The following is a 22,750-nucleotide window of genomic DNA, read 5'->3' as shown; positions in this document are numbered from 1 at the left end:
GTGGTGGCAGTGATACAGAGTGTAGCACTAGCCTAACAATTTAGCCAAAGCAGGGCTCTTGACATTCTAATTAGGGAATTTGCTGCTCCAGTTTAGCAGTGATGGAGTGGGCCTCTTTATCAGGCAGAGCAGGCCATGCACCTGGCAAGCTGCAATGCCATGCCCATTCCAGACACTCTCAATGCCCCACATCCCTACAATTCTCTCCGTGGACTGAATAAATAGACCGCGGATGTTCTGGTAAACACCGGCCAAAGATGATGACTGACCAAAGTTGGATGAAAAGACAAAAAGCCAAATGAATTTACTCTGTGAAATCATTCATCAACTCATGTCAATAACAGCATGAATGTTGGAAATGTATCAAATTATATGTTTGGAGCATTACACAACTCTGGTCAATAAACTCTGATCCAGACTGTCAAAGCACATGGACTGTTTGACACAATGTCACTTTTATGTTCCTCCCAAATGCAAATTTGCATTCCTGTCTTCCCTGCACTATAGTTAGTCTGAACAATAGTCTCCATCTGTGTCCTAATGTAGATAATGACTGTTGTTGTCATTTTCGGTTTCTTTTACGTTTGACTATATCTTAATTTTTTAGCTATTAATATTTTATGTCTTCGTGTTAGGAGAAATACAATTCCAGTTCTCCATATGTATACGAATGTAGCACAACCGACAATAAAGCTTACTTTGACTTGACTAAAAAGACAACTGTGTCCTTTTAAACCAATCAATTTCGATTGCAGATGTGGATTGTCAAAACTTTGCTTACATTGACAACCCTCTGTCCTAGGATGCCCCCTGGACTCAGTGGATGTGGTAGGAGAGAAAGATGATGGGCAAGCTGTATGAAGAACAGCTCCTACCCCCTGCAGGGCATGCTAAGATCAGTGGAGAGCTCCTTCAGCGATAGGTTGCTTCACCCGAAAGCAACCTATCAAATGAAGGAACGCTATCGCAGGTCTTTCCTGCCCACGGCCATCAGACTGTACTCCGTCACACTCCGCCCAGCCGGCCACAAACTGCCAATCATGCACACAATCCGGTTGACCAGTGTAGTTTGTAGCCTGTAGTTTGTAGTTGTGAAATGTGAATTGGTGACTGAAAATTGCTAATATATCATTTGTTAATATGTATATCACATGTTACATATGTTAATATGAATGCATGTACAGTATTATGTATGTATGAACTCCCTCCCCTCTGCTGCTGCAATCACACACATTTCCCCACTGTGGGTCTAAAGGTCTATCTAACCCTACACTATATGCAAATGATGTGATTTAAATGTGCAAATGTAACCTGAAGAAATTTTTTGTTTGATTATTATTAAACAGAAACAAAAGAATGCAGAAAAAGCTGACACTATGCTTAAAAAACAAACAAAAAACACCCCGTGATGGCAACTAATGACGCTGTAATAAAGGGCAACAAGCCGTGAACGACAAGAAAAACAAGGCATGAAAAAGGTATTTTTAGCTTTAAGTTTAGTGGCAGAGGCAGAAAATCAAGGTGTCCTTAAGTCTGTGTAGTTAGAAGATCTTCCTCAACCTTGGATCAGCAACTGAGAAGAAAATCTCAGACGGTTTGTCAAAGTAACAATTAAAGACACTTTGGAGTTCAATAGATATTAGACACAACACTACATTTAAACACAAGAAAATGAGTAAAACAGTATGAAGCAGAATATGTTTGACATGTTAGCAGCATCAGAAATTTTCCAAACTGGAAGATGCTGAAGTTTAAATTTTTCTCATAAATATTTAACCAAACCAAAACGTTTGGAAAACTGTTTGTTTCACTATACAATGTACCTGTGGAGGTTTGAAAGTTTTTCCCTTTTCCTTGCACTGGGTCTATCACAGCCAAAGAAGGCAACACTCACATTTGGCTTTTGTTGTATCACAGACAAAACACAAATTACATGGAATTTCAAAACAGGATGTGCTGGAATTTAAAACTCAAAACAACACAGCCACAGCCAAAAACCCACTGATATCTAATTAACTGTAAAGTAAAACAAGAATAAGTGGCCAATTCAATAATCTGACAAGGCAAATCCTTTCAATTTAGTACATCTACATTCAAAAATAATTTAATGATATAATGATTCATAGAGTCACCAATGAACTTGCAATTAATCACTCTAGCTCTAATCTAAATGTCTGTGTTACAGATCAGAGATAAGCTGATCTGAGATCTGAGCGGTGTACCTACCATCATATGCATAACCATCTTCTATTTCCTCAATCCAGCTGTCTGGCTTTTCTTTTATTGCTCCTTCAATCTTAAAATTTCTTTCCATTTTTGCTTCACCTTCTTTGATGCAGCAGTCATTATCATTACAGCAGCTCTGTAACACCTACCCATTAATTATGTTGAGGCAATGAGGACAGATGTTCTTTTAATTTTACTAACGGACTAAGAGTTAAATTATTGTTATTTTTGTTAACTATTACTGCCTTTTTTTTTTTACATAGGTCTCAGCTTCCTTGGTCACACAAAGAGGCAGACAGCATATAATTAAATTGAAAATAAATGAAATTTTTAAAAAGAACTTTGTATTTTTACCAACGCTGGGCTCATTTATGCCTTTGTGCAAAGGAGCTTGTGTGAGTCACTGGTCTCCAACTGGTTATGCTGTTTTATCAAAGCCTCTTTATTGGCTTGATTTATTCCTTCAACATAAGACTAGAACTACGGCAGTCAGTGACTGCAACATCCCGCGACACCCCTGAATTCAAAATTTTACCCTGACCTACTTGCATAAGTCAAAGATCAGAGCTAGTGTTCTGACCTACTTTGATGGTCTCACTCACACTGGCCTTCTCCCTTGTCTTTCTATCTTATCCGGTTCCTGAGTGTACAAAGGTTGAAATTTGACCTTGGCCTAGTTTTCTCAAGGTCAAGGGTATCATCTCATTTTCATCCCCTTTGCCACCCGAGTAATGTGCTTTTTGTTTCACCTTTCTATCTGCAACGTCTGCAACGATATTTGGTGGACTAATGGACAAACGAACGGATGAACACACAAACACTGACAATTACAATACATGGCCGCTTTGAAGTGGGATGTAATAAGAGCAAAAACAGCCCTTTTTGTCTTTCCATCCATGCAAGTTTAATTTCTCAGAGTGTACCTCTGATATAAACCCTTTTTGTCACTTCAGTAAATTTTCATTTCATTAATTATTTATAATAAAAAAAAATTTACATCCAAAACCTCCTTGCTACATTTCACTGATCTCCCCCCATTACTTGATCCTCTTTGAATTCTTCCTCCTCTATTGACTCCATCCTCGACCATCTGGTTGAGATCAATTCTCTTTTGTCTCACGAATTCCCACACACTATATGTGATTAAATGTTCCACGGAGCCAATCAGGCTACAAAAGCGTTCATGTTAGTCTGACTCACTCATTATGTGCAGAGGCATCAAATCAATACCGTTACCGATCACACTAAATGGTACAAACACACACATACACACTATGGCGAGTGTCCCATTGCTCCAAGCCTGTGATAAATCATCCAGTCAGTTCTATTCAATGTGCCACCAGTCACAGCTGTCTACAGATGAACAGTATTGGCCGTGTTGCCTTGAGGCAAACTGCGAGGCCACGAGTGTGATTTTACATGCAACATGAGCCTGGAGGGATAAAACTATGAAAATAAAATCTATGTCCATGGATTACATCAACTTTGTTTTCAGAAACTCTAAGTTTCCTTGTGATTTAAAAGTATTTCATCCTGTAATACTGCTGTTCTTTGCACTTTTCATCACACACTGTTTGGTGTGAAATATCTTTTGCACATCTCCTCTGGGTTCAAACACACACCTTTACTCAAATGGTCTTTACTTGACCTCACGCTAACCAAACTATCAAAAATGCACCATATTCCTGATGGTACTGGTCTTAATATTTAATCAAATGACAAATGTATTTTGTACTTTGTTCAAATGACACATGTATTTTGTAACCTTTAACATTTAAAATTTGTGATTTGCCAGTGTTTGCAGGCTCTCATCAAATGACTATTTGAATACAACTGCAATAAAGTCACTATGCACAGGCTTTGTAACAATAAATAACCTGACACCTCAAAATTACTTTTATAACAACAAAAAGAGGCAATTGTTTTGCTGATGAGAGACTCAAGCTGCTACAAGGCATTAAAATTGTTCTTTTTCTGATTGTCCATAATGTTGGCGCACAGGGTTGCAGCGGCTTCTGGAGCTCCCGCTGTAATGCCCATTTCTAAGAAATAATCTGAACAGCAGCTTAACAACAAATGTGAAGTACAGCCCAGCCGAACTGTACTTCATCAGAAATAACCCAACGGCATCACTTTCACCAAAGGTGAAAGCTACTCTCGGCAGACTGGGGATACTCAGAACGCAGGAGGAGGCGCGGGGGGCCCCGAAGACGGACCGGCAAGAGCAAGCGATGTGCCCGGAGGCAGAAAAGAGGAAAGAGGGCTGGCTGGCTAACCCAGCTAGAATCCAGCAGACCACCAATCCCCTCACTCTTTTTGGCCAATGTCCATGCTACGCCTCCAGCTGCGGGTCTGGGAGGAGATGAGGAGTAGCTGTGTGGTCGGCCTGACGGAGACCTGGCTGAACAACAGCATGCCAGACTCTGCTTTCCAGATCGATGGATTACAACTGTTTTGAGCGGACCGGGACGATCGATCCGGGAAGACACGTGGGGGAGGACTGTGTGCATACGTGAATAGGGGTTGGTGCACAAACAGTGAACTGGTCAAGAGTTACTGCTCCCAGGCGATAGAACACGTGACTGTTGCTGGCCGCACTATCTGCCTTTTGAGTTCACGGCGGTGTTCGTCACCATTGTTTACATCCCGCCGGGTGCTAATGCTAACGCTAACGGTAACGAAGCGTTAAGTGAGCTGCAATACACCATCAGCTCACTGCAGACCAGGCACCCGGAGGCGTTTGACGTGGTAGCTGGAGACTTCAACCACGTTAAAGTGCTCCAGGACTGCTTCCAACACACAGACTGGCAGATGTTCAGGGAGGCAGCCACACAGGGGGGAGAGGTGAACCTGGAGGAATACACTTCCTCTGTCCTCGGGTTCATCTCCAAGTGTGCGGACGATGTGACTAACACCAGAACAATCACCGTCTACTCGAACCAGAAGCCCTGGATGAATGCAGAGGTGAGAGCTCTGCTGAAAGCCAGGGATGCTGCTTTCAGGGCGGGGGAGGCAGGGGCACTAAGGGCAGCGAGGGGGCTCTGGATAAGGGAATAAAGGAGGCCAAATCCACTTATGCTCAAAAGATCCAGGATCACCTGACCTCAGGGGACCCACGGAGTATGTGGAAGGGCATCAAGTGCGTCGCTAACTTTAACACCAGGAATGCACAGGGCCCAACAGATCCCTCCCTAGCAGATGCCCTCAATAAATTTTATGCCCGCTTTGAGGACCCCAACACCCCCCCAAGTACCAACCCCCCCCCCCCCCCCCCGACGACGCACCCCACAGTGTGACCACAGAGGATGTGAGGAGGACCTTGCAAAAGATCAATCCTCGCAAGGCTGCAGGCCCCGACAGCATCCCAGGGAGAGTGCTGAAGGACTGTTCCCACCAGCTAGCAGAGGTGCTAACAGACATCTTTAACACCTCACTGCAGCTAGCAACGGTCCCCAGCTGCCTGAAGTCCACCACCATCGTCACGGTCCCCAAAGGCCACTCACTGAAGGAGCTGAATGACTATCGGCCAGTGGCCCTCACCCCGATAGTCATGAAGTGCTTTGAGAAGCTGGTCATGGCCCACATAAAGGACTCCATAGACATTACAGTGGACCCCCACCAATATGCCTACAGGAAGAACCGCTCCACCGACGCCATCTCCTCTGTGGTCCACGCCTCCCTCCCTATACGCCTGCTCTTCCTGGATTTCACCTCCGAGTTCAACACCATCATTCCCCAGACCCTTGTGCAGAAACTGTCAGAGCTGGGACTGTCTGCAACCACAGGGAACTGGGTCCTAGACTTCCTGGCAGACCGATCACAGACTGTCAGGATCAAAAACACGGTCTCCTCCCCCATCACCCTCAGCACCGGCTCCCCACAGGGTTGCGTGCTCAGCCCGCTCCTGTTCACCCTACTGACGTATGACTGCTCAGCAAAACACCCGAGCTGTCATATTGTAAAGTTCGCAGACGACACAGTAGTGGTGGGACGCATCCACAACAACGATGAGTCCAAATACAGAGAGGAGGTGGAGCACCTGGTCACTGGTGCAGACACAACAACCTCTGCATCAACATGGGGAAGACCAAGGAGATGGAGGTGGACTTCAGGAGGAAAAGTCACTCCCTTCCCCCCATGCACATCGGAAGAGCAGCTGTGGAGGTGGTCTCCAGCTACAGGTACTTGGGGGTTCAACTCACTGAGGACCTCACCTGGAGCTGTAACACCTCCTACCTGCTCAGTAAGGCCCACCAGCGGCTCTACTTCCTCAGGAAGCTGAGGCGTGCTGGATCCGGGAGTGCCCTCCTGGAGGCCTTCTACAGGAGTGCAGTAGAGAGCATCCTCACCACCAGCATCACGGTGTGGCACGGCAGCTGCTCTACAGCAGACAGGACAGCTCTGCAGAGGGTGGTGAAGGCTGCACAGAGGACTGTAGGGGGTGGCCTACCTATCACCACATAAATCTACACAAGTAGGTGTAGAAGGAGGGCCACCCACATCATGAGAGACCCCACCCACCCAGCACACTGTCTGTTCCAACCCCTCCCCTCAGACAGGAGACTACGGAGCATCTGGAGCAGGACCACCAGGCTGAGGAACAGCTTCTTCCCAGAGGCTGTTAGAAAGCTGAACTCCTGTGGTGCTCTGTAGTCACCCTCACGACGCTCCGAGTGTCACCACAGACACACGGGGATTTGCTGCAATATGGTGCTTCATCAGGTGCAATAGATGGAGCACCCACATACTTAAGCTGCTACACTGTAAATAAGATTTTGCTGTTCAGACACTTTTCAATTTACACTTTATATATCTAGCATTCTTAACTTTTCTCTGTTCTCTTATTTATCTTACATTTTTAACCTGTATTTACTTAACTGATCTTATTTATCGACCGGGCTTACTGGGACCTTCAGAGACATATTTTGTACTGTCATATGTAAACATGACAGCATGACAAATAAAGACTGATTCTGATTCTCTGATTGACCTTGAACTAAACTGTAATGTTTATATAAATACCAAAAATCAACACTTTGTCATCTTAAAAAAATAAAATCAGACCTGCATGATGAGATGATGGGATATTTATCCATGGTGGGTTGCTACACTTTCAGCCAGCAGCACAAATTTACACTGCAATTTGCAATGCTAATGACTGGAGACCACCTCTACTCTCAAAAAATATGTTAATCTTAAGGCCCCGTCCACACGATGACGGATTTTTTAAAAAAACGGAACTTTTTAAAAACGCATCGAAAACGATTTGCGTCCACACAACAGTGTTTTTTAAAAAATCTCCGTCTACACGTACACGCACCAGTGTGTTTTCGAAGATGGCTATAACCATGCCAAACCATGTGGTAGCAGTATTGAGTCAAATTTTATCCAATAGGAATCCTCCGTGTTTTGTTGTCACAACACACGGGCCCATAAATATGACGTCACAGCGGTTTTCGTCGCAGGCAAGACGTCAGCGTTTTTAAAAAGTCGCGGATAGGCTGTCCACACGACAACGCAGACCCAGCGTTTTTAAAAAAATCCACCTCGGCCAGCGTTTTGAAAAGTTGCGTTTTCGTTCCGGATATCTGCGTTGTCGTGTGGACGGAAGGCGTAAACGCAACAGAAAAGTTGCGTTTTCAAAAAATCCGTCATCGTGTGGACGGGGCCTTACCTTGCAACTATTTTACACAATAATGAAAATAATAAAGTTAATTAGCATGTAAGCAGCCTAATTTACACAAACTTATATCAACAGAAATTAGCAAAGATCTCATGTCAGCTTACCTAACAAAGGAGACATATTCTGGAAAATCCTGAGCAGCTCTGGAGTTATGGCTGGACTGTTCTCCAAAGTCACCAACCTGCATGAAGGGAAATGGATGAAGAAGAGCAGAACATAAGATCAGGAATAAAAGAACATGTGATGAGAATTCAGGTGAGACAAATTACAGACAATAGAATGTATGGATGTAAATGTGAAAAGCAGATAATAGTAATGTTAGTAGCTTCATAAGCTTCAATAAGAAAACATTGCTAAACTCTTCTGGACATTATAATAGAATGGCCTAAATCTACAAGAGTGGTCTTGATTCGATTTCATGTAGTGACAGACGGTCAAAGAATTTCATGTAATAATATCTACTGACATTTGCTGAGAGTGTGTACCATGGCAAAACTTTCTGATGAGTTATGGTGCATTCAGGACTCATCAAAACATACACTACCTTGATGAGGTACTGTAAACACTCTCCAAATTAATAGGAGAAAAAAAGCATGACATGAGGAGGGGAAGGAAAAGAAGCTGAGACAAGAAAATTGCATTAATGTTGTGAATAATTAAGTAAATAACTAAAAGGGACATCAATCACATTAACGGATAGAACGAAAACCTTGGTCTGAGGGCTTTACAGCTCCTAAAATGCTGCAGTGTATGGGATTAAGAGTGAAGTTAAAAATAGAACAGATGATCGTAACAAGCATACTGTTTTGTAGCAGACTATTGATATGGCTTTAAGGTAGCATGTAGCCAGAATAAAAGTAGGGATTGTGCGACATCATTAAAACAAGATGCCACTTCTCAATCATTTGCCACTACTTAACTGCAAAGGGTTTGCATTTAATTTTCATACACGTGTAAACGCCTGTGAATGGGGCCTTGAAAATACTACTACAATGACCTGAAGTACAGGAAAAATAGGGATGAGAAAGAGAAAAAAGACAACTCTTATTCACTGCATACATGTGCAGAAGTACAATCTGAAATGTGAAGGAGAGAATGAAATCACTGTATGTTTCATAAATATCTGCTTTTATAGCTTACAAATGCAGTATATTAATATGTGTGTAGAACTTGTGTTTACATACCAAAGCGCTAGTCCATCCTCAAGCAAATACACATGTGGCGGCTGGGAAACATCAGTACTCAGTTGGATAACGGGAAGAAGGAAGGGGTAAAGATTTTTACTCTCTGCCCCAAGGCCCTGTGGGAAAACAGAGAGTCAATGTCAGATTGGGAAAGCAGATAATGCACACAGACTGCTTTAGGGATGTTTTTCTTGTGCTTTAGCTTAATGTTTGGTCAAAGAAGAAAATCACAAACTAACAGAAATTGAATGATATCACCGCTTTAACTCATCATTTCTAACAAAGGTATACCTTTAACATAGCATGTTGTTCCCATGTTGCACCAAATACTGTACATTTATTGTGGTTGGACCACAGGTCATGTATGTGACGGACTGACTGAATTGACTAGCTAAGCGGCAAAGTGCTATGATTGGTGCAGGTGGCCAAGCATCAGATTTTCCATATCAGCTTTTGCTGTTTAAATATTACTGGAGCCTTTATCTATTACATCAACCAATGGCTTATACAAAAACATTTTTGATTGAATCTTCAGGCAGCAGACTTGCAATGTTTGTGGTTTTATTTTCCAGGCTGAGATGGTTTTTATGGATGAGATGATATGGAATTTCTTCAGAAGCAAAGGTTCATGTTTTTTTTGCATTTCACTGTATTTTTAGATAGTTTATGTTATCAAAGAAAACACTGAATGCAAAAATGTCGGCACAGGGTAGAAGTCATTGCTGAGTGAAGAGAGGGCTGAAACAAAAAGGGGGGCTGGAACAGCTGGTCTATGTGGGATCTGTGTGGGGGCAAGAAAAAAATCGAAATACTGGCAGTATTGATTCTTCCTCCACTGGTGTCACTTGTGCATGTAAAATTAGAAGTTTGAGTAGGGCTGAAAAAATATTTTTCTCCTTTTCAAGCTGTTGCGGCTTGTATCAGGAAGCGATATGATGCAGTGCTCCTTCTGCAAGCAACTGCAGGATGAACAAATGTGTTGGTCTTGACACTGTAACTGTTTGCTCATGGAGAGGATGTTGGCACAGTTAAAAAAAAATCCAGAAATGCTCTGAAGCACCTTGAGATAAATCATTTAATTACAGGGCTCTATAAAAATATTATACAATAAACAACATTTACCAATTTTGACTTTACTTTGCTCTAATATGTTTGGTTACTATAACAGACCAACAGACATGAAGATGAGAGGAATGACAATAAATCTACAAAAAGTGTTAAAGCATCCCAGATAACAATTACTCTGACAAAACACTCGACACAGTGTGACTGTTACAAGGATCAGAGATATCCACAAATGAAAAAGATGAAAGAGCGGTTATAAGATAATTAGAACAGTCATAGCATGAATTGAAAATTTTGTCTTTACACTTGCAATCGCTTCATGCAACATGAAACTTTAATACGGTTAAACAAATATTGCCTGAACCAGTGGGCTAAAGATGGTGTCATAAAGAACTCCGGTATGGATACAAAACATGCATTAAGATGCAAGAGTTACCAACATTTATGTAATTTCTGGGAATAGGCCTCTTTATTTGTGAAAAGCCTTTATTTAACCAGGCAGGTCAGCTGGGAACCAGTTCTCATTTACAATGACAACCTGAAATTAATGCATCACATTCAAACACCAGTGTGAGACACTCAAGGAGGGTAAAGTGTCTTGCTCAAGAACACAATGGAGAGAATGACTGGAATGGCGTGGGATTCAAACAGCCAACCTTGAGATTATTTGAAGACCCACTCTTTCCATCTTAGCCACAGCCACCCCAAAAGGATCCAAGTCAACATCCATGCGGTGGTCACGTACAAGTTAATCAGGTAACATGAGTGAACAGAATGTGATTGAGGAGGAAATCACATTAAGAGGACAGAACACAAACCCATTTGTGACAGATGGAGTTGGCGTAGGTGCTGTGTCTGTAATTTCGGGACAGGAAGAGAAATAATCAGTCCTGACCTCTATAGCATTCCATGGCGTTTAAGTAATGGAGGATTAAGCTCAAGGACAGTCCTGCTGAGAACACATCCCCAGGCCAAAAAACTCTCTTTAACGCAACTCACACAATGGCACAGTTTCTCCACATTGATCTTAATACTGAAAACCAGCTTTCACTCCATCTATTCAGCTGCATTACGTCTAAATGTGAATTAAAAAATTTGGCCAGCATTTTTCAAAATGTCCATTAGCATTTTGGATTTCACATGCAATGGCTTTCTATAATTATTTTATCTATCTTTCGGACATTTCACACAAAACTGTCTCCATATGGCTAATAAGAATATCGTGTCACGAGCAACAATCAAAAACTCAATCACGCATTTATTTTTGTATTTTATACATTAAAAACAAAAAATCTTCTAATCTAAGTCCTTTCTGCATTAAACCTTCAGTGGCTCCTTTTTCAGATGTGTACTTGTGTTACTCTGTTGAAGACGCTCTCTATGACTAAATGTTTCATCTCCCACTGTCAAATGATGTAGCAGCAGTCCCAGGAGGAGTTCACATCTGCAGAATGAGACAAGCTGCTGTGACATTGTCGAGGAACAGAGGCTTTTTTGTTAACTTCGGTTAACAGAAAATCTTGAAATAAACAGTTGAAACCCGAACATCTTCGAAGTGGCCAAAAACAAAAATAGCCATTGGCACAGTCAAAAAGGTCTTTCTTGGTAATCACGCTAATCTGGGGTTAAAATGTGTGTTTATGTCAACAAATCAATCAGAAATGAGGATAAGCAGGAAAACAGTTCCGCTCTTGTGGTTACTTTAGCCAGAAAAAACCATAAGGCAAGATAATTAAAAAAAAACAGGTCTGACCCAGGTCTCCATCCACTACATTTTACCTCATCCACATAAACACGTGGCTGGGCCAGTAACACCACACTTACTGCTAGATTGACTGAAAAACACCAACTGTCACACTGTAGAACATGTTAATGCCCCAATGAATGAACAATAAACATATAAACTTTGAATGAAATGAGCTCAACCTACCAGACCCTTAAATCAGTTAAACCTCAGTATTCTCTGCAACATTCACAGACGATTAGAAAAGAAAAATATGAAAATGCACTTTTTCAATACTTTTGCTGTTTTACAGTCAATGGCTGGATGGCATTTTCAGTCAAGCAGTTTACCTTTATTGGTGGATATTGTGTTTAAATGAGTTCCACTATTTCATTTCAGTGAAAAGTTGGTTCAGTCAAGTTCAGCGCAGTGGTTAGCGCTGTCGCCTCACAACATGGCATACCCGGGTTCAAGTCCCGCTCTGTGCGGAATTCGCATGCTCTCCCCGTGTCTGCGTGGGTTCTCTCCGGGTTCTCCGGCTTCCTCCTACCCCCAAAAGCATGTGCTTCAGGTTGATTGGCTGTTCCAAATTGCCCGTAGGAATGAGTGTGTGTGTGCCTGGTTGTGTGTCTTTGTGTGTGGCTCCGCCTGTGCACTGGCGTCGTGCCCGGAGCGTCCCCCGCCTCACGCCCTATGCAGCCGAGATAGGCTCCGGCTCCCCGTGACTCGCTGCGGCGGATATAGCGGTGGTAATCTGAAGATGACTAACTGACTGCTGACTTAATGAGTTAAACTGCTGCTGTATTTTTCCTGCCTGCAGAGGGCAATAATGTTTCGGCCAACATCAATTTTTGCCAAAAGGAACAAACCAACAGTCTGATTGGTAGGGCAATGGCTAAAGTTTGTTTTCTGAAAAATATACAGTTTGCAAACGTTTGCATGACAGAGTTAAAATATTGGTCAAAATTATGCTTTACATCTGCAAGAAAAATAAACATTCACTTGCCAAAATATTTTTGGATTAAAAAACATTTACACACATTAAGAATATCTTACTAAAACACGATGGTAAACATTGTCAAACGGGGAATTTTGTTTGTTTGTTTACTGAACATTTACTTAACTGAAAATATTTTCTGGTAAGATAAAAAAAAAAAATCAAACAAATCCCAGCCAAGACAGGAAGCAGCTCTGAATGATTAGAAAAGATTGGACCATACCTGTACTAGGTGGATAAATGCAGTAAGAATAGCACATCGAAGCATGTTGTGCTCTTCAGATTGCTTCCAGAGCAGGGGTAGGTATTGAACCAGACAGCCTACATATGGCCGGATCTAAAACAGAACAAAAAGAAAACGTCATGAAACACTGACAAAGTCACACCGAGTTATCTCAGTGTGGATAATGCTGAATTTAAAAAAGTTCATATGGGATGATAAGCTGTGACAAATTGTTCCTGTTTGAGAAAAGATGCTTATTGATTAGGTACATCACCACATTTTACGAAAACTCTTATTTGGCTAAAATTGGGAATTAATATTAAGTTAAAGTTTTAAAAAAGTTCTATACCAATTAAATGGCAGAATGCTTTCCTTTGAAATATTCCCAAATGTCTATTTTCAGCCAGCCATTTCAGAATAAATTCTTTGTCTGTTGACCAAAATGAATTCAATGCATTTTGCTTAAAAATATGTTTTAATGGAAAAACTATATGAAGCATAGAAACTGATGAAAAGATATACAGCAGTAATTTCTTTTAACACCAGTGAAAATGTTTATCTCCTCACAGACTGTAAACCAGTTTTGTTCATATATGAAGTGAGTACAGGTCTGCGGCAGCTGCAGAAACAACAGAGCTGAACTCCTACTATATATGAAAAAGAGAAATTATTTTTAGATTAATCAGAAAGTATTTGACCAGATTTTGGCCATTGTTAACCAAAAAAGGAAAAGTCAGCAGGTGACTACTCACTTCTGAGAGCTGGACAACCAAACCATAGAGCATAAAACTACCTTGTATTTAAACCACTGTCCTAATGCTAGACGAAAGTCAACTGGTTTCAAAATGTTTAAAAAGTTAAGTGAATCTGAACAGGTCTTTGAATGCACAGAAAAATAGAATCCAACAATCAAGGTCAAAGTCCATCCACCCATCTTTTTGTCTAAAAGACGATTGCAATCGTTAGTTGGTCTGCTGGAGCAGCTTTGACAAAGGTGAGAGGCATGGTTCACCCCAAACGTGATGCCAGCTTATTACAGGACCACATGAAAGACAAACTAACATGCACACTCGTACTAATGGACAATTTAGAGTGACCAATTTACATTAGCTACGTGATTTTGGAGGTGGGACAAAGCCGGAGAGCAGGGAGAGAGCCCACGCAGACACGGGGAGAACATAAAAACTACGCACAAAAGGGAATCAAATCAAATGTTCTTGCTGTGAGGCAACAGCGCGAGCTTCTGCACAGAAGCTCGCGATTCCGTGTTGCCCAGGTCACAATCAATGATTAGAATTTGTGTAGTGACACATAATTTGAAACAAGTTCACTTTTCAGTCATTAAGAAAAGTAGTCTGTTTAATGATTATCAACACATATCTGTTTGATATCTACAACCTCACCTGGATATTTACTCTCTCAATGACACAGGAGATGACATGGAGGACCTGCATTTTTGTGTCACACTCCGTCACCTGTTGCAACAACTGGAAAAGTAGGCCGAATATCGACTCAAGGTACTGGACAGAGATACAAGAATTGAAGCATTAGAAAAACAGTGATTCCACTGGTCATTGAACTAAAAGCACATGCAAGAATGTCCAGTGACAAAAGTACTCACAGGAAGGAACTGCTCTGTTCGGAACTCAAAGTCATCCACAGGTGATCATGGGTTAAGGATGCATTTCAAACTGTTGAGAAACTGTTGGAGGATAGGTATGCCAAGCTATGCTTTTTAGTGTTGCTTAATGCTATTGAGCTTTGAGACATTCAGGACTGCAAGATTTTATGTTGTTAGATGAAGTGAGATTTCAAAAAAGAGCAAAATAACAAAATCAATAAATGTCTTGTTATGACCTGTCTGAAAAATAATAGCATAAATGATGGCTTCAATATGGGAGGATATTGAGCTTCAGGGTTGTTGCAGTCTCAATCCGAACCTTTGAGGAAAAAAGAACACAGTTTATTTAGAAAATCATTTAAGAAATAAGGAATTGCCCTTTTAATACATCATAAATGTATATTGATTGCTGGCAAAATAAGGCAGTTTGAAAGAACTAAATGTAAAATAATAAAGACAGAGCAAAAGGTATATAGAAACAGAGAAACAGAGTACATAACTTCCATAACCAGACGTATAACACAATTACCAAACAAGGCAGTCAGAGACTGCAACATCCCGCAACCTACCCTAACCTACATCCAGGGTAGGTCAGAGTACCTGAAAGTAGTACCTGACAAGTTAATAGCTTTGACCATTCAAGGTAGGTCAAAGCTATTTACTAGCTTTGACCATAGATCAAAGCTAGTGCCTAAATCCATGACTCACATTTTCATCCCCTTTGCCGCCCGAGTGTGCTTTCTGTTTCATCTTTGTATCTGCAACTTGCGAAGATATTTGGTGGACTAACAGACGGACGAACAGACGAACACTGACAATTACACTCACAATTACACTGACATATTACATCCCGCTTTGAAGTAGGATGTACAGTAATATGTTACTATACTTTCCTTTTTCTTTATTAGCTGCATCATAAAGACAACAAAGCACTAAACACTCCATACAAGTGTATGCCTGTACACCTAAATACAAGCTGTCCATCGTAATAAAAAGTGGTCTCCTGCTCTTCTAGATTTAGCAGCATAATTTAGGGCTGTCAGAGAGACGGAGGTGGAAATATCCACCACGGAGAAAGTTATTTGATGGACGAGATTAAAGAACGTAAACATTGGAAGGCGAAGAACAGTGATTCCATTACAGCCGGCCCTTGCTCTCCAACCATTTCATAACAGATTTTAAGCACCAGTCACACGCCTCTACAGGAGGATAACACTGTGAATTTGGGTGTGTGCACTCTTTACACTGTATTGTACTGTATTGTAAGTACACTATGTATTTGATTACTTATTATTTACGACTACATTGTTTCAATTCAAAATTCCTAAACACCAAGCAAGATCAATGCAAATTGCAATGAAAAAACACACTGCGTGAATATCCCATTTAACCATCTCACAGAATTAAAAGTAGCATAGAAAAGATCTAATTAGGAAACAAGTCAGTGATGAAAAGCAACATATGCATCTATATCCAGCCCAACTGCATGCAATATGCAATCAAAAATATATTTCTGCTCTAACATTTTACAGTAAAAAGATCTTTTAATTACACAAAAGAATCATTCTCATAGTGTAGTTTTATCACACAGCACAATGCCGCAGATGTGGCTAGTTTTGTGTTCAACTGGCTTGCTGGCTGCTGGGATGACAAGAGCTGCTGCCTGTGAAGTGAATGTTCATTTCAATGTTAGCATTATTCAATGTCAGTTCAGAGAAACTGGCAGTACATCCAACTGGAATTACAAACACAGACAACATATACAACATCTGGCTTCTTCACATGCATGACCATTGGACACCAGGACCCCATGCAGCTGATGCACTAGTACCCTTGCACAACCAAAGAACCTTCTAATAGGCTAATCGGTGTGCTTGTCATCTTCACCAGGGTCTTGCCCTGATACCAGTTTAACAAATTAATCAACTGGTATTGTAAAATATTCATTTTGCAGTAATCTGGCATTCTGGAGAAATGTTTTCTTTCTGGATGAACTCCAGTTTACACTGCACTGGGCAGTTGGCAGACAGTGATTTTGGCAATGTATGGGAAAGCAGTTTGCTGATATCAGCATTGTGAATAGTGCACCCCATTGTAGAGGTGGAGATATGAGTATCAGCAAGCATTAAGCTATGAACAGGTGTATTTCACTAAATTCTGACTACACAGAGATAAAAGAGGACAGACCAACATCGACAAACCACAACCAATGTCCTGAGCAACAACATATGATGTAGATATGTTGTACTGTATGAGGTAAATGGAGTTCACACTGTATAAATCCTGGTTTTGTGACACATAAGATACAAGTCTATACTTATCATGTGTGAAAGCAGCAAACATTACATCTTGTTATCATTGAGTTAATAGTGAATTTAAAAAGTTATTACTGAAAATGTATTTGGACTTTGACCTTTACTTCAAACTATGAGTTAATGTCAGAGACAAATGTACTTATAGTCAATTACACATATATACAGTATTATATACTGTATTATTATAGGAAGAGAGGATTCCTATTACATCTACCAGTGGAAACCACTGGTAGATGCAATAGCTGATGTGTGCATGCATGTCTGGGTCAATGGCAAACATCACATGTGGAGTAAAATATCTGTATTAGACAGACATTTGCATTTTTAAATGCAAAACAAATATATATAGCAATTATCAGCCATATCTGAAAATTACTTGTACTGTAAATTAAATTAAAGAAAATCAAACATTAAAACATTTTTAAATGCAGATGATTCATAGGGAATTTATTTTAATTCTTCAACAAACCCACAAAAAGTTTAATAAGACACAGTTCAAAAGATTTCTGCCATCTCATTTTTGCATTCGCCTTTATTCCAGTTGTTTGTCAGTTATATGAAAAACCCATCACACGAGCAACACAATTTAATTTAATGAGGAAAGATAAATGTAACATTTTGTTATCAAACAATAAACTGATCTTCCTTGAGTCACCTGATTAGTGTCTTCAATAATGAGTACTGAACTAGAAATAAGTCAGAGTGCATACCTCCATCAACACCATCATCACCAAAGTCTCGAAACATCGACAAGTCTTTCCTGGTACTGTGTCAAAACAATTCCTGCAATAATCCTCAACTGTTGTATCACTGAGCTCATGGCATAACCTAACACTATGGTGTCACAATGAGATATTAACACCTCCTTCTGGTACCAGGAATCCTACGCCTAGACATCAGTTCTTCACCTTAATACTATATATCAGATGTCTGTGTAGGTTCTCAGTTATCCAGGTCAAGGTTATCCAAAACTGTTTAAATCAATCCACTGGACTAAGAAAGTTCCTTGAAGACGTTTCGCCTCTCATCCAAGAGGCTTCTTCAATTCTTCTTCAGCAAAACATGAACACAAAACACAATATCTTATTTGATCTAATGTATTTGAAAAAGACTGTACAGTTCAAATGTAAATTGTTGCCACTTTATACACCATAGCAGATTGTAGCTTCACACTAATTCGCATCTCATACAGAGAGAGCTGCTCCTCCTCAATGGAGGAATTGAAAATGAGGAAGGGGAGAAGGAGAAAAAGAGATTACTGGTATATATCTTTGAATAAAATAAATACAACGCATCGGTTTAAACAACATTTGATCGCTGGCTGACTAACATTATTTGGACACGAGCACTGAATTTGATTTGAACCTGAAACGAAAAACCATTTATCCAACAAGTATTAAGACTACTCCACTCTCGTTTGACAGATTTTCCAATAATGAAGGCATCATTATCTCAGCTTGTCCTCTTCACCCTCTTACATTCTCCTGTTCCTCTTCTCATCAATGAGTACCACAGAATAGAATAAACCAAGCCTTGTGGTCACTGCACCAATCAATAAATCGCTCTGGTGAATAACTCCTTGTAAAATGCAAAGACTGAAATGTCAGACATAAACTATTACCTTCTTATCCATCAGAACAAATGGGACCAGAAAATTGCAGTAGAGATATTGATAACCAGTTAGATTGATAGATTTCTCTATGTTCATGAGCAACAGTAAATTCGCTAAAGAGGCTATAATAGGGCAGGACAATATTAAGGAGGAACTTATGATAAATGTGTTGCTCAGTGATATAAAAGCAAGAACACAGTATGTGAAGAACAACCCCTGAAACTGTAGGACGCATTATCCCCCTTATGAATTAAAGGAATTCTAATTCTAAAAACAGTCTATGTTAACATGCGCTGGTTGGTTGGTTTGGCAGCAAATCATTTGGTATTGAGGTGGCGTTTTCGAGAAGCATTTAGGTCTTTGAAATAGGAAATGAGGCTCTTGTGAGTGTGAAGGTGTGCACTCCATTATGGATGACTGAGAGGAGATAATCAACTATAGTTCTGTCGCCGCAATTACATTGCTTTACTCGGATCTGCCTCAGTTTAAGTTATACTAACTACTCTCTTTGACTGAAAATCAACTTCTGGTATTTAGAATAATGTATTTACACTCAAGAATTTGACTTTGAACAATGAATTGGGATTATGATTTGAGTCTAACTTCACATGAGAATGGAACATGTTTTCCCTTCCTATGTGTTTTCAAAATTCAAAGTTACATTTTGATTTCAAAATTTATGAAGCTGCAGATTTATATATGTAATTTTACATTGTTTTTACAGGTGTGCTTACACTCCAGATTGAAACAAGTTACTGAATTATTTTTTACACGACATTTATAATATCAGAGCACCATGTTTGTGTGGGCTCTGACGAGAACGTAGTATTATCCTAACTGCATTATACAGTGTAATTCTATTTACATTGAAATCACATGTGTGCATGATAACTAAGAAGCCTGCAAAATGTTCCTCTTCAAAATTTAAATAATGATGTCATGAGGTATTTTGTAATGATACGAGAGTCAATTCCATACAGAGACTGAACCCACTTATTCATTAGGGTTCAACCTAATGCAGAGATGTTATTGTAAATAATGTACTGACTTCACTTTCCCTCGTATAAATTCTGGTGAAAGCAAACACATCAATCAAGTGAATGACTTATGAGGCACAAAACCTAAGGATACTAAAATGTAAATTGAGTTGAGGATGGGTATTGCATAATAATAGCTACTTTTCCACACAAAGGAGATTTCTCAGGCCATAGCTGAAAAATTGTTTAAGACAAAATAAAAGGAATCGCTTCTTCATCAGACATAACTAATTTCCCCTGTACAAAAACAGTCTCCAACTGTATATTGAGATTCAAACAATGTTCCCATGGCTCTTCACTTAATATTATGGTTTTGTGTGCACAACATTGGCAGCATAATAGCTGCGATTTCATGCTGTGTTTGTAGAACTGACTGTGCACATTTACAAATGACCCACTTCAGTCACTGTTATTCTTGTGTTTTGTGTGGAAGTTGAAAACCCAGTTGTAATGAAAAAGACATTGTGTCTGCAACTGCCTTACCACCAAATCTGGATCCTGCATGAGGCTCAGGATAACTTCATAGAGTAAAGGCCGAAGGTCAGATTTAAACTTGACAGAGATCCACTGTCCTATCAGCCAGATGACTCGTCTGCGAATCAACTTGTACCTGGACAGGAGGAGGATGACAGGAGAGCGACAAAGAAATATTTTAATACATATCTACTCCGTTGTCTCCATGCAAATTGCAATGCACAAAAAATGAATCAGTTTATCGCAACAATGTAACTACATCACTTGCTTTTACTAAAAAACCACTGGGCCAGGGATTCAAATAATGAAATTGGTGTCCCTGCTTCCAATCCACTTTATTTATATATCACAATTTAAGTAAACACAAGGCTTCCAAAGTGCTGCACAGTCAATAGATAAGAAACACAACAGCCATAAAACCATCAACATAATGCAGATAAATAAAATATCAAATAAAAATCAGATAAAATAACTTAAAATAAGTTAAAAGCGGAAATAAAATCAGATAAAAAAATAATAATAATGTAAAATAATATACAAAACACTAATTGGTGTCAAACGCCAGGGAAAAGAGGTGGGTTTTAAGAAGAGATGTAATATGCGACAGTGAAGAAGACTGCCTCATGTGCAGTGGGAGCTCATTCCATAGTTTAGGAACTGACACCGAAAATGCGCGTTCCCCTCTGAGCTTCAGCCTGACTTTAGGCTGTGTGAGGAGCAGCTTGTCAGCTGACCTGAGAGAGCGACTGGGCGTGTATGCGTGAAGAAGCTCAGAGAGGTAGGGGGGAGCGAGGCCACTTACGGCGTTAAAAGCAAATAAAAGGATTTTTAAATGAATCCTAAAAACTATGGGCAGCCAGTGCAGTGCAGCTTAAATCAGTGAGATGTGCTTGTACTCCTTGGTCCTGTTAAAAGCCCAGCATTCTGGACCAGCTGAACGCGGGCAATGGAGGACCCACTAACCTTCACATAAAGTCTGTTACGGTAATCCAGCTGAGTGGTCACAAAGACTTGAATTACTGTCTCAAAATATTTTTTCCCTAAAATTGGTTTAATTTTTGCCAACTGCTTCAACTGGAAAAAGTTCGACTACACCATTGCTTTAATCTGGCTGTCAAATTTAAGTTCCTTATCCACTTTGACCCCCAAGTTGTTCACAACTGTCTTGTTGTACCAATCAAGATTGATTACGGGGGTTTCAGAAGTGCTACCAAAAACCATGACTTCAGTCTCTTTTTTTTAATTAAAATTGAGAAAATTCAGTAACAACCAGGTAATGTCACGTAAACAATCAAGGAGCGGCTTTAGACTGTAGAAGTAGAAGACTTCTTAAGAGAGTCATATATCTGACTATCATCAGCATAACAATGAAAAGAATTGCCATGTTTTCTCAGATGATCCAAGTGGGAGTAAGTACTGTATAGAGAAAATAACAGAGGGCCAAGCACAGAGCCCTGTGGTACCCTGTGCAATATGCATGGTGTCACTGTCCTATTGTTCATGACTAACTCCAGAAGTAAAACTAATTTAGCCCTCTTTCTGGCAGTTCACTTTTCATTGTGAAAATGTGAAGCACCAGATTTAAGTCCCCGAAGAAACAGAGTAAAAGAAAGCGTAATAGATACCATGTTTTTCCTCAATTATTTAATTGTAGTAGAATACTACAAGAAGCAAGTGGTTGTTAAGAATGAGTAAATCAATTATATCTTTGTAAAAACATGTCAGAAAATAAAAGAGGGACTTGGTGACCAGTGTCAGATAAACTAAACTAAAAGGATGACCGCATGTCCACGCAAGATGAGTTTTGTATGATATGAATTAAAATGACCTGATATTGCATGTGTCCATGCAATATCAGCTTGTCGGACACTTGGTTTTCAAAAAGCTAGACAAGGCAGGCAGGCAGGCCATAAGTTTCCCTCAGCAGCTGCCCTTGTTTGTATCTCAGGCAAAAGCTGTATGTGAGGAGAGCCTTTGATAGAAGTTAGGTGATGGTGGGGATTGAGGAAAGGAGGCATGAGACGACAGGCGGCGGATAGAGGGGTGACACTCTTGTTGGCGTCCTGTCAAATATCCGCAGGGAGCCAGAGACCATAGTCTAGGATACAAGCCAGAGGGTACTAGACAACAGCATGACTCAAGACTCGGAGGTGGCAAAGAACGATCTGCATTTGTTTGTGTTTGTGAATGGAGAGAAGTGAAGAAAAAAAAAGAACAAGCTTGCTTGGAGAAATCAGCTCAAAAGAAAATTTTCTTTGTTTTTAGTGCAAAGTTTGAAATTTGCCCATCACAAACAGCAAACTTGATGCCACTTGAATCTGATTTCTTGTTATCTTAAAAGCGCATGATGGGACTTAGACACTCCTGAGCTGAACCTCAAAGGCAGTGGAGCACGAAGGAGAACACATTGGCTTCCAATTACTTTTAAAGGGAAACAAAGGCCAGACCAATCTGATTTTCATTAAGTTTCATGGAAGCATCAACATATGGATTGGTTCCAGCATGATAGAGCATCTATGTCAGTGCCAGTCGACAATGGCCACAGTCACATTCCCAAAGCTCTTTCTATAGGTTCCAAATAACGGCTTGG

At 40.3% G+C, this 22,750-nt stretch overlaps 1 protein-coding gene across 2 annotated transcripts in view; it reads right to left on the bottom strand.

Annotated features, from left to right (window-relative positions):
- Window positions 1–22,750, bottom strand: part of ipo11 (importin 11) — a 112,635-nt gene that overhangs the window by 40,212 nt on the left and 49,673 nt on the right. For both annotated transcript variants that reach the window (XM_068311733.1, XM_068311734.1), the window contains exons 16-22: window positions 20,170–20,296; window positions 15,008–15,041; window positions 14,723–14,763; window positions 14,505–14,621; window positions 13,102–13,215; window positions 9,094–9,209; window positions 8,014–8,090 (exon numbers count right to left, since the gene is read on the bottom strand). In XM_068311733.1, coding sequence (XP_068167834.1) covers window positions 8,014–8,090; window positions 9,094–9,209; window positions 13,102–13,215; window positions 14,505–14,621; window positions 14,723–14,763; window positions 15,008–15,041; window positions 20,170–20,296 — 626 coding nt within the window. The remainder of the gene's footprint in view (window positions 1–8,013; window positions 8,091–9,093; window positions 9,210–13,101; window positions 13,216–14,504; window positions 14,622–14,722; window positions 14,764–15,007; window positions 15,042–20,169; window positions 20,297–22,750) is intronic.

The sequence above is a fragment of the Antennarius striatus genome, chromosome 3 (assembly GCF_040054535.1).
Source record: "Antennarius striatus isolate MH-2024 chromosome 3, ASM4005453v1, whole genome shotgun sequence".
In the NCBI taxonomy this organism is placed as follows: domain Eukaryota; kingdom Metazoa; phylum Chordata; class Actinopteri; order Lophiiformes; family Antennariidae; genus Antennarius; species Antennarius striatus.
The sequence above is the reverse complement of the archived record's forward strand: the minus strand, read 5'-3'. Positions and strand labels throughout refer to the sequence as shown.